General features: G+C 42.8%; 1 protein-coding gene across 2 annotated transcripts in view; it reads left to right on the forward strand.

The window, feature by feature from the left end:
• Positions 1 to 10,319, forward strand: part of ANAPC7 (anaphase promoting complex subunit 7) — a 61,679-nt gene extending 51,360 nt beyond the window's left edge. For both annotated transcript variants that reach the window (XM_056534439.1, XM_056534431.1), the window contains exons 9-11: positions 1,655 to 1,879; positions 4,026 to 4,176; positions 9,067 to 10,319. In XM_056534439.1, the coding sequence (XP_056390414.1) occupies positions 1,655 to 1,879; positions 4,026 to 4,176; positions 9,067 to 9,256 (566 nt within the window). In that variant the 3' untranslated portion in view covers positions 9,257 to 10,319. The remainder of the gene's footprint in view (positions 1 to 1,654; positions 1,880 to 4,025; positions 4,177 to 9,066) is intronic.
• The last annotated feature ends 2,573 nt before the right edge of the window (positions 10,320 to 12,892 follow it).

The raw sequence follows: 12,892 nt of genomic DNA on the forward strand, positions 1-12,892 counted from the left end.
TCTCGTCATCCAGTAAGCTGATCAGGACATCTCGATTTTGTCTCAATAGTCCCGATCAGCTCCGCTGAGCTGCCGGGATAGTTTTAGTTTTCTTTTTAGACACCGCAATCAACTTTGATTGCGGTGTCTAAAGGGTTAATGCTGGTTCTTTCTTGCCAAAACAGCACCACTGAGTTGCAGTACTACCACATAACCGGTGGACAAGAGTGTTGCCGTTTTTGCAAAAATGAAGGAGCATTTTTCTAAGCCTGGACAACCCTTTTAACAGCATTCAGAGATATGCTTCACAGCAACCTCATTGGCATGGCTCCTTGACTTTTAAAGGAGGGAGTTGCAGGCATGCTTTGTGACCTGTGCAGAGTTTACTTTGCGAGGGGGGGAGGATTTATGCTTGTCCATCACCTATTATTTTGTATCTCATCATAATCCTGCCTGTGACGATAAGAATAACCTGCCTGCGACCATCCCCTCTTCACTGATATGCCCACCCACCTCATGAATATTCATGGGACATCTTTGCCCAGGTACCAGGCTGGCAGGCACTGGAGGGGATGCAATCAGCTAGTTATACTCGGTCCTACCTCCATAGCACAAAGAAGGCTATTTAGAGATTAGCAATGCCAGCTAATACAGCATGTATCGCCGTTACCGGACCGCTGATCCAGGTAAGTGATACCTCATAGCAATCACACTATAACTCTGTGTATTGGGTTTAGTGCGGGTAACCCCACTGTCAATTTCCTCTTGGGGATGCATCCCCGATCATTAAGGACTCAGGGCGTACCTGTATGCCCTGGTCCGGTATAACAGGTTTAAACCATTCTCACCGGCGGAGAACGAGTTAAACCCGGTTGCTATGGCCAGCCAGGACACACTGCTAATGCCGGGCACAGCCGATCGGGCCGATGCCTGGCATTAACCCTTTAGACGCTGCGCTCAAAGTTGATTGCGGAGTCTAAAACGAAAGTAAATGAATCCCGTCAGCTCAGCGGAGCTGATCGGGACTATCGCGACAAAATCTCGATGTCACGATCAGCTTACCGGACGATGGGAGGGTCCTCACCTTGACTCTCCATTGTCCGATCGGTGATCTACTGCTCCATGCCTGTGCAGCAGGCTAGAGCAGCAGATCGCCGGTTACACTGATCAGTGCTTTGCAACGGCATAGCACTGATTAGTGTATGCAATCAGAAGATTGCATGTTTTAGCCCCCTATGGTGATGTCATTGCAAAGTACAATTGGGGACTCAAAAAAATTAGCCCCTATATGGGCCTGTAGGTGCAAAATTTAAAGCGTTATGATTTTTAGAAGGGAAGGAGGAAAAAGCGAAAATGCAAAAACGAGTCCTTAAGGTGAAAATCCCTAAGGGGTTAAAGTGCTGCTGTGATTTTCATGTCTCATGGTAACTCAGAATGCAGTCCCTTAGTCTGTATACTGTTCTGCATGCAGGAGACATATCCGGTGATTACTGAATGATGGAGCGGAGCCATTGTTCTGCACTGCTGCTCTGTACTGTATAATTTTTGCTTTTATTTAAGCTTGGCATGTTACAGGGAGATCTGGCACTGTTGCCTTAACCATTTTTTTTTTTAAGTCAAATTGCTACTAAGCAAACGCTCGTCTAACAGAGACCCTTTGTTCTTCTTTCACCAGGGCTCATTGAATGTTATCTGGCATCTAATAGTGTCCGGGAAGCTATGGTCATGGCCAATAATGTTTACAAAACTCTTGGAGCCAATGCGCAGACACTAACTCTTCTGGCAACAGTCTGCTTAGAAGATCCAGTAACTCAGGAAAAGGCTAAATCTCTTCTAGACAAAGCACTTTTTCAAAGGCCGGATTACATAAAGGCTGTCGTAAAGAAAGCTGAGCTACTGAGTAAGGAACTTGGTCGGGCCACTAGTCATGTGTGGACTACCTGATCACGTAAAAGTCTCAATTACAAGTATGCAATGTAGAAACCATGCAGTGACACATGCGGGTTGATTTACCCTTACATATTCCAGGACCCCACCAGTCAACAGTACCTGACACAGCCACATCCAAATGTACTTTGCTGTATCTGATACTGCGGCCAAACCTGTTCACTTGAGCTCTATGGCAGTACCAGACATTGCCACATATATATATGGATGTCAGTGATTCTTACTTCCTTTCTGCTTGGTAGGTTGCATCAGGCTCTTTGGTGGCAATAGTGCTCCTGCACAAAATAAAACATCACTCAAAAGGCCGCAGCATATCTGACACATCTTTCTCAAAATTATAAATATATTAGACTAACCACAGCAGTGTATCCAATCTTTATTAGTAGAATGCATTGTGACACTGCAAACAATGGCAACGTTTGGTTCTCTCAGGCCTTGTGTGAATAATAATTATATATACATAAACATTACCAAACTCTACAGGGGTCAGGGTAATGAAATGAAGTCCTACTGGCAGGCAGAAGCAGTCTAGCTTAAGTTACTTCTAAACCTTGGGCAATCCACACTGCTAAATTTCTGCTGGTGAAATTCCAGTTCCTTTGTATTTATTTAATGTGATTTGGCTGCAGAGTTCACACTGCTGATTTTCTGCTGTGGAAAAACTGCAGTGAAATTTCAAGATTAAGGAACTGACGGAATTTCAGTAGACTGCATTGCTGTCTACCACTGATGATTTTGGCTGTGCCCACTCCAGAAAGAATCTCTGCCCAAAATATCTTCATGTGGAGATTCAGCAGTGTGGATGGGCTCTTGATATTAGGGGGCTAGTGTTGTCAGACACATAGCTATACTAAATGACAAGTCAACTGAGCAACGCACTACATTGGATTGTCTTTTTAAATGTATCACAAGATTTTTCAAGAATATTTAAATGGACACTGTCGGATTCAAAAACTTTTTATAAAAATGTTATTTCCTTTTATAGAAATCATGGCTTTGTCCAAGCTGAAGCACAGGCATAGACAAAGTCCAGTAAGTGAGGGTGGGCTAGCACTCCTCTGTGTCTGATAGGAGTCCCATCAGACAGGAGAGAGCACAGAGGAGTGCTGTCAGACAGGAGATCGCACAAAGGAGTACTATCAGACAGGAGAGAGCACAGAGGAGTCCTATCAGACAGGAGAGAGCACAAAGGAGTACTATCAGACAGGAGAGAGCACAGATGAATACTATCAGACAGGAGAGAGCACAGAGGAGCAATATCCTAAAGGAGAGAGCACAGAGGAGTCCTATCAGATAGGAGAGAGCACAGAGGAGTCCTATCAGATAGGAGAGAGCACAGAGGAGTCCTATCAGACAGGAGAGAGCACAGAGGAGTGCTGTCAGACAGGAGATCGCACAAAGGAGTACTATCAGGACTCCTCTGTGCTCTCTCCTGTCTGATAGTACTCCTTTGTGCGATCTCCTGTCTGACAGCACTCCTCTGTGCTCTCTCCTGTCTGATAGGACTCCTCTGTGCTCTCTCCTATCTGATAGGACTCCTCTGTGCTCTCTCCTATCTGATAGGACTCCTCTGTGCTCTCTCCTTTAGGATATTGCTCCTCTGTGCTCTCTCCTGTCTGATAGTATTCATCTGTGCTATCTCCTGTCTGATAGGACTCCTTTGTGCTCTCTCCTGTCTGATAGGACTCCTCTGTGCTCTCTCCTGTCTATCAGACAGGAGAGAGCACAAAGGAGTACTATCAGACAGGAGAGAGCACAGATGAATACTATCAGACAGGAGAGAGCACAGAGGAGCAATATCCTAAAGGAGAGAGCACAGAGGAGTCCTATCAGATAGGAGAGAGCACAGAGGAGTCCTATCAGACAGGAGAGAGCACAGAGGAGTACTATCAGACAGGAGAGAGCACAGAGTAGAGCTAGCCCAGCCTCACTTACTGGACTTTGTCCATGCCTTCTTCAGCTTGGACAAAGCCATGATTTATATAAAAAAGAAATAACATTTTCTTATGAAGTATATTACTTTAATGAAGGTTAATGTTTTGCCAAGATGTACAACATATAAACATCCAGTCATTTATAATGTGGCTGTGTACTTGCAGGCCGGGAACAGAAGTATGAAGAAGGCATAGCACTACTACGAAGCACTCTTGCAAATCAAAGTGACTGTGTCCTGCATCGTATGCTGGGTGATTTCCTTGTTGCTGTGAATGAATTTCAGGAAGCTATGGATCAGTATAGTATTGCTCTAAGGTACTTTAATTATTCATTATGCTAGAAAAGTGGTCCTCATTCCAGTGCCGTTCCTCTGTTATTCCTTCTAAGTATTTATGAACAAATTGACATCTGGAAGTAACAGTTCACCTTGTTGTTCTGCTATTCTGTGTAACACCCAGTTGTAAAATGATTCATACATTTATAGTAACCTAGACTGAGCAGAGTACATTCGGCCTGATCTGACTGGAGATAAAGCTTCACGCTAGGCTGTTGGGTCACGTGTATGATGCTCAGCGAGTACTGTGCACACGTCCTATTCTAATAAATGGGACCTGTACGCAATATATGCTGGACATTGTTTATTAACAACCCGACCACCAAGCACCCATTTGCATTTTGTCATCTCATGTAAGATCATTATGTTTGTAAGGTTCTCTTCATACAAACATTATTCTCTATTTTTCTGTTAGAGTTAAAAAAGCAACTTCTTAAAGAGGACGTACTCAAAAAAGTATTGATCAGATAGCTGGGAAGGGGGGTGATCACATACCTTTTTATAGCATGTCCATCGGCCCCTGTTTCTGAGTAATAGTGCTTTGTTGCCCCTCAGACAATTTAGACAATGGATCAGTGGGGCAGAATGTGATTTATAATATGGAGGGTGTTCAGTGCTGTTAGACTGTGTACTAGGGGGTGTGAATATTTAATGTCCGGGTTGTGTGGCCACGCTCTTATTGGACAGTAAATATTAATGCCCCCTGTTACAGTAACCACACTGAACACAGCCTATATTATAATCATGTTGCTGCCCCTCTGTCAAATTGCCTCAATCCTCAGAGGTGCTACAAAGCACTATAACTTAGGAACAGAAGACCAATAGACATGCTATAAAAGGTATGTGATCAGGACCCCCTAAATTATTTAAAGGATATACCAACTCATTTTTTTAGGAGTGACCAAAGGTCTTAAACCACACCTCTTAGAGAGGTACATACTGGAGCCCCGTGCCAAACTGTTTTCTTAATCCTGCTGGATTTCTAACCATTACTGTCCACAAGGTACAAGGTGTGTGTTCCACTTCGGAAGTGGCCATAGTGAACTCTGTAAAAGAGCTCAACAGGAGCCTGGGCATATTTCTGGAGAGTAATAATGTTACAGGTTATCTGATTGCCGTGTTGAGAGACAGGAAGGAATTTTTCCCCCTTTAGGCCCCCTTTACATATGTCAGGAGTCAGTTGTCAGTTCCCACCGGCGCTGCAAAAGCTGCGCCGGAGGGAACATGAAGCCAGAACCGATCCATTCATTTGAGTGGGACCATTCACAATCATCCGATGATTGGACTCGCCGGACTGGCACAAACAGGGAAACGTGTCTTGCTTTTTCCCCCATCCGACGATCACAAACAATGGCCACGTGAGGATGCACAACTGATGCACTTCTGGCATCAGTTGGTGCATCAGTTGTGGCAATTTTCATCCAGTTTTGCCAGAGCCCGATATATGTACACCTAGCCTTATGGCACAATTGGCATCACCAGAGATTTTTTTTGCCTTTCCCTGGCTCAACAGGATTGACATCATAGGGATATAGGTTGAACTTAATGGACTTTGGTCTTTTTTCAACCTTCTGAACTACACTGCTCAAAAAAATAAAGGGAACACTTAGATAACACATCCTAGATCTGAATGAATTAACTAATCGTATGAAATACTTACCCTGGAGGTCTCTATATGGAAAACCACACTACAGGCTGATCCAACTTTTGTTGTAATGTCCTTTAAAACAAGTCAAAATGAGGCTCAGTAGTGTGTGTGGCCTCCACGTGCCCATATGATCTCCCTACAACGCCAGGGCATTCTCCTGATGATGAGGTGGCAGATGGTCTCCTGAGGGATGTCCTCCCAGACCTGGACTAAAGCATCCGCCAACTTATGGACAGTCTGTGGTGCAACATGGCGTTGGTGGATGGAGCGAGACATGATGTCCCAGATGTGCTCAATCGGATTCAGGTCTGGGGAATAGGCGGGCCAGTCCATAGCATCAATGCCTTCCTCTTGCAAGAACTACGGGCACACTCCAGCCACATGAGGTCTAGCACTGTCTTGCATTAGGAGAAACCCACTGCCAACCGCACCAGCATATGGTCTCACAAGGGGTCTGAGGATCTCCTCTCGGTACCTAATGGCAGTCAGGCTACCTCTGGCAAGCACATGGAGGGCTGTGCAGCCCCCCAAAGAAATGCCACCCCGCACCATTACTGACCCACCCCCAAACCGGTCATGCTGGAGGATGTTGCAGGCAGAAGAACGTTCTCCACGGCATCTCCAGACTCTGTTATGTCTATCACATGTGCTCAGTGTGAACCTGCTTTCATCTGTGAAGAGCACAGGGTGCCAGTGGCAAATTTGCCAATCTTGGTGTTCTCTGGCAAATGCCAAACGTCCTGCACAGTGTTGGGCTGTACGCACAACCCCCACCTGTGGACGTTGGGCTCTCATACCACCCTCATGGAGTCTGTTTCTGACTTTTTGAGTGGACACATGCACATTTGTAGCCTGCTGGAGGTCATTTTGCAGGGCTCTGGCAGTGCTCCTCCTTGCACTACAGCCTCCCCCACGTCTCCTGATGTACTGGCCTGTCTCCTGGTAGCGCCTCCATGCTCTGGACACTACGCTGACAGACACAGCAAATCTTCTTGCCAAAGCTCGCATTGATGTGCCATCCTGGTTTAGCTGCACTACCTGAGCCACTTGTGTGGGTTGTAGACTCCGTCTCATGCTACCACTAGAGTGAAAGCACCACCAGCATTCAAAAGTGACCAAAACATCAGCCAGGAAGTATAGGAACTGAGAAGTGGTCTGTAGTCACCACCTGCAGAACCACTCCTTTTATAGGGGATGTCTTGCTAATTGCCTACAATTTCCACCTGTTGTCTGTTCCATTTCCACAACAGCATGTGCAATTGATTGTCAATCAGTGTTGCTTCCTGAGTGGACAGTGTGATTTCACAGAAGTGTGATTGATTTGAAGTTACATTATGTTGTTTAAGTGTTCCCTTTATATTTTTTGAGCAGTGTAACCTCTTTCATATGCAGGACTTATGTGGACATACTTGTGAATGCCTTTTATCTTGTTGGAATTTATATATTAATATATATAATATATTAATAAATATTCATATTTGTATTAAAAGATCTTTGCTGTGATTGGATATATGTGATGAGGAGCCATGAAGAAGATTAAGGCAATGCATAGAGATTGTAGAGGTGACCTGGTAGAGCACATTTAATGTGTTGCTGTAATGCACCATCCTGCAGCAGCGTGTGGAGCATGTGCATTATATAGCAGTCTGCAGCATAACAATTGGCACTTTCTATAGTAGACATCCGTGTGTCATTTTATCTGTTAAAGGTATAAGAAAATATAAAAAAGATAAAGCACATAAAAATCTCAGATTTTCAATTTTCTCTAGTTCACTTTTTCTGGGACATGATGTGACAAAAAATCAGCAATTCTTCCATTCAGAATTGTTTCTTTTATACCATTAACTATTTAGTTTAAATAAACTTAAATTTTAACAGTTCAAATATTTCCGCACACGGCAATGCAACGTATGTTTTTACTTTTTATTTTTATAGAAAAGTGTGTGTGTGTGTGTGTGTGTGTGTGTGTGTGTGTGTGTGTGTGTGTGTGTGTGGAGGTGTATTTTAATTTTATTAAGGGGAGTATTTTATATTTTTAAACCTTTTTTGTTAAAAAAAAAAAAAAAAAAAAGAGAATACATTTTTGTCCCCTTATGGACTTTAGTAAGTTGCTTACACTATTTAATGCAATGTTACGGCACTGTGCTGATTAGTGAAATTGGTGTTCTACTAGTTCAGCCTGCCTGAGGCAGTGTTCTAGTAAAGTCTAGAAACCAGTTACACAGGCTTTCAGAAGACCTCTGACTGTATGTTTACCGATCAGTATCCCACGATTATGTTGTAGGGGTGCCTATCAGGACAGCCAACACCCGCTGTATATAGAGCTCTATTTTCAGCGACTGCTAAGCGCTGTAATAAGGTGTATCAGTAGTCATTAATAGATCAAAGAAATTGCTCATAAAGACAACCCCCTTTTCATATATGTTTTTAGGGCTTATGCATGTCAAAGGGGTGGGCCTTTGCATAGGATTTTCCTTATTGAGCCTCAATGAACATGCTCTCTGTAAGACTTGACATATCCATGCTATATATGGATTTCCAAAGTTCATCTAGATAAAAGAATTCTGCATTGTGATTTATTGATATGGGTCATAATGTCAGGTTTAAAGGGGTATCCCTTTAAGGTTAGTTTTGTTAAGCAAGGTGGTACTTTTTGTACTTCATAGCTGGACTGTTGTGTTAAAGAATTAGTGCAGTGAAAAATAACTTATTCCCTATCCAAAGGTATAGATCGTCGGGGGCCCACTGCTGGGACCCCCCACGATCTTCTGAACGGGGTCTCGGCAGTCTCCCGGAAGTGGCCGTTCTGATCCCCACAGGTTTCAGTAATAGAGAGAAGGTAAAAGATGCTTACCTTTTTTGTGTTGCACAGCAGGCACAATACTGTTTAGAACCTAGGTTTTAGCTGCTAGCTGCTGATATTGGTCGTGCAGAAAAAAAAGACTCCCACAAAATCTAGCTGTAGACAACATCGCTAACCAGTGATGGAAATGATCATGTAAGGCAGTGGTGATCGATCATTGATTTGATTTCTTTTTCGAATAGTTATGTACTACAGGTTTTTAAAGGAAAGCCACATTTTTGTGGATTTTTTTATAATTTTTTTTGTTGTTAAATAAACAAAACTCTTGTAAAGTCTTACCAATGAGGAATGAAATACATATTTTATTAGGCTTTCACCATGCTTGGATTGTGACGGACTTTTGCTTCTTTATTTTTTTAGTTTGGATCCAAATGATCAGAAGTCACTTGAGGGAATGCAGAAAATGGAGAAGGAAGAGAGCCCAACAGATGCTACTCAGGAAGAAGATGTGGATGACATGGAGGGAAGTGGAGAAGAAGGAGACTTAGAAGGAAGTGACAGTGAAGCAGCTCAATGGGCAGATCAAGAGCAGTGGTTCGGGATGCAGTGAGGTGGTACGTGAATGCAATGTATCCTAGTTCTTAAGGCCTATAATCCATGTCCCAATGAGATATTGGAGCAGCCATATGGATCCAGACTTCAGAACCTCTTGTGATGAAGAATTACGAAATACCCTTTTATTTTCTGAATGGACATATTTTCTGTAATATGTATGGCAGCAGTTTTTATTTCATTTTGTGGGGTAAAGAATGCAGATGCAAGAGCAATTCGAGTGACCTATAGTTTATAGCAAAATTTGAGAAGATCTTTGGGAATAGCATACCTCTGCATTTTGGCATGTCTACGTAAGGTGAACCCCCCCCCCCCCCCTAGGATTTTTGTCATATTATGGTCACTGCATCAGCCATCACCACAAGCAGTCATGAAGGGAACAGGTGGCTGGCACGGTGGACTGGACTTAAAGTGTACCTGTTGCTTTTTAAAAATCTCTTGTCCTGGAGACTTGTCAAAAGCTTTGATCGGTCAGATCCAAATTGTCAGCTAGATATAGTCAGAAGAAAAGCAAACCTGACAGACAGTCCCATTGACCTAAATGAATGGTAAATTTCTCTCTTAGCGTGCTGTTCTCCCAGCTAGTTTTAGCGATCTATTGCCATTTGTAGACTCCGACTTGATTGATCAAAAGTTTTACATGTCTTTACAGCATGACAAAAGAAGACAGTGGCCATTTAAACACTGACATAAGCAATTCCATGATGTGTATATAGCAGCCTTGGGTGCATTGTAGCTTTTAGATATTGAAGAGTCCTCCTTTATAAGGCAAGCACCCAACCAAGTACATGGGATTTGTGTAATGGGATAAGTATTTGGTATTGTGTGTCTAGTTTCCTTTTCTCCATTTTTTTTAATTCTCTGTGTTTGTGTATATGTGTGGCAAATGGATATATTTGTTTGCTTTGTAGACCTAATATATTTTGATAAGAAATACATGTTTATAAGTATTATTGGGCTTAAACAGAACTGAAAAGAACAAGGGTTGAGTGATTGTATACAATGTATACTAATTTGTTGTACACCAGAGAGTTGCTTTTTCTATTAAATAAAAGACAACCTTTTTATGTGAAGAGTCTTTATTGACCTGCCAATTTAAAGTGTCAGAGTTTCTGTAAGATTTTAAGAAACTTAAAAGGAGTTTTACCATGTATGAAAAATGTTGGCTTCCCAACCAACCTATTGATGTGAGTGGACACTATAATAATGAACTTATCTGTACAGTACTGTATAATAATCCCTGGGAGCAGGGAGATTGAACACTTACTGCCAGGTAAGATTACAGCCAATAACTGGGGTCCCACCAGAGGGATACTGTAAGATCAGCTTCTAGCAAACAAGAAAAATCCAAAGATGACAACCCCTTTAGTCTCCCTACATTGTAATGGACTTGGTTATACACAGTACATGCTGCCACATCCAGGATTAAAGGAAAACCTGGTCAGCCTGTTTCCCCTCCACTAAACCCAATACACTGTGTTTATAGTGTGGGTAAACAGGAGTCGCTTACTTAAAGGGGTATTCTGGTGAAAACATTTTTTTTCATATCAACTGGCTCCAGAAAGTTAAACAGATTTGTAAATTACTTCTATTAAATTTTTTTTTTTTTTTTTAACGTCAGCAGCTGATAAGTACTGGTAGTATTGAGTTGTTCTTTTCTGTCTGACCACAGTACTCCCTGCTGACACCTCTGTCTGTCTCAGGACTGTCTGTCCAGAGCAGCAGAGGTTGGCTCTGGGTATTTGCTCCTACTCTGGACAGCTCCTGAGACATACAGAGGTGTCAGCAGAGAGCACTGTGGTCAGACAGAAAAGAACAACTGAACTTCAGCAGCTGCTAAGTACTAGTAGGATTAAGATTGAAGATATTAAGAGCCAAATAATATGGGGACATTTTTTTTTTTTTTTTCTACCAGAATACCCCTTTAAATATGTCCAATAGGTCCTGAGATATTTCCCACAGAACATCCTTTGCTGAATTCATTGAATTGTGTGCAGGGGCGGTTCTTCACTGGCTTAATTTACATATTCATTGTCTGTGACTCCACATCCTAGTGAAGTGGAGTCACAGTAAATGAATATGTAAATTGAGTTGGCGGACCCCTGTCCCTGCACGTGAATTCACTGAATTGAGCAGTGGATCTTCTGGGGGACATATCTCAGAACCTACTGGACATATATAAGTAAGTGACCCCTCATTGGTCTGTTCACCCACACTATAAGCCAGTGTATAAGGTTTAGTGTGGGTGAACAGGCTGACTGTTTTCCTTTAAAGACCCCATGCAGTGGCTGCATTCCTTCCAGGTTGGTTGTTAGTCTATTACCAAAGTATGATATAGACAGGACCGTCCTAAGGTAATGTGTTGCCTGGGTAAGAGAATAAAATTCTACCCCCCTCCCTTACTCCCATGACCAATATTACCAGTATACAAGGAGCCCCATCTATAGGCTCCCAAACTATAATGATGTCCTACTTGGTGGGATTCTTTACTGTACTGTAAAAGCCGTGAGATTATGGAACTCTTCCAGAAGAAATTATCACGGTGGACTCACTACAACAGTGCAAGGAGCCTGGATACATTTCTGGAGTGTAATAATACAGGTTATAGTAACAAGATTCAGGAGAAGCATTGTTGATATAGGGATCATCTGAATCAACACGGTAGTGTAATAGGCAGAACTGGATGGCTGTATATTTGTTTCAGCCTTACAAAATATATCATGCTAGTGTCATGGTATATGTTTTAAAAATAAAAGCACAAAATTAGGGATCGACCGATATCGATTTTTTTTTAGGGCCGATACCGATAATCTGTGGAGGTTAGGGCCGATAGCTGATAATCTCTATAATGCTCTGGGCAGTATCATACAAATTATGCTAATCACACTTAATATGCTTAAAGGACATCTGTAGTGCAATATAACTTATCTCCTATCTGAAGGATAGGGGATAAGTTATAGATCGCGGGGTGTCCGAGCGCTGGGGCCCCTCGGGATCTCCTGGACGGGGCCGCAGAAGTATGCTGGAAAGGGGGCGTTCCGTCCCCGCATAACGCAGCGGCCGACACCCCCCCTCCATGTACCCCCATAAGGATACATGGAGGGGGCGTGTCTGCCGTGGCTTTCTACAGACTGCCGCGGCCCCGTCCAGGAGATCCCGGGGGGCCCCAGCGCTCGGACCCCCACGATCTATAACTTATCTCCTATCCTTTGGATAAGGGAATAAGTTATTTTGTGCTGGAATACTCCTTTAAATACACTGCTTTACAGGCAGTATCAAACATAATAATATACTTGGATACACTGTTGTAAAGTCAGTATCACACATACTAACTAGGGCCGCAGGCGGTATCACACACATTATGCTTACATACTTTGCTGAGAGCTTGCAGTATCACATATATTGGCCCTCATTTACTATTCTAAACCCGACTTGTTTTGTCTGTTTTTTTGTGCTTTGTCTGCGACATGTTGCAGAAATCGTGCGCCAGTCTGCGACACGATGTGAAATTTTTTCCCGACGGACCCGATGTGGATTCTCCCAAATCCAAAAAAGGGCGTAACCCGACATTTCTGAGGTTTCCCACGTATTTATAAAGGTTTCCAACCCTAATTTGTTGAATTGTTGTGGATTT

Source organism: Hyla sarda, chromosome 1 (assembly GCF_029499605.1).
Source record: "Hyla sarda isolate aHylSar1 chromosome 1, aHylSar1.hap1, whole genome shotgun sequence".
Classification (NCBI taxonomy): Eukaryota; Metazoa; Chordata; class Amphibia; order Anura; family Hylidae; genus Hyla; species Hyla sarda.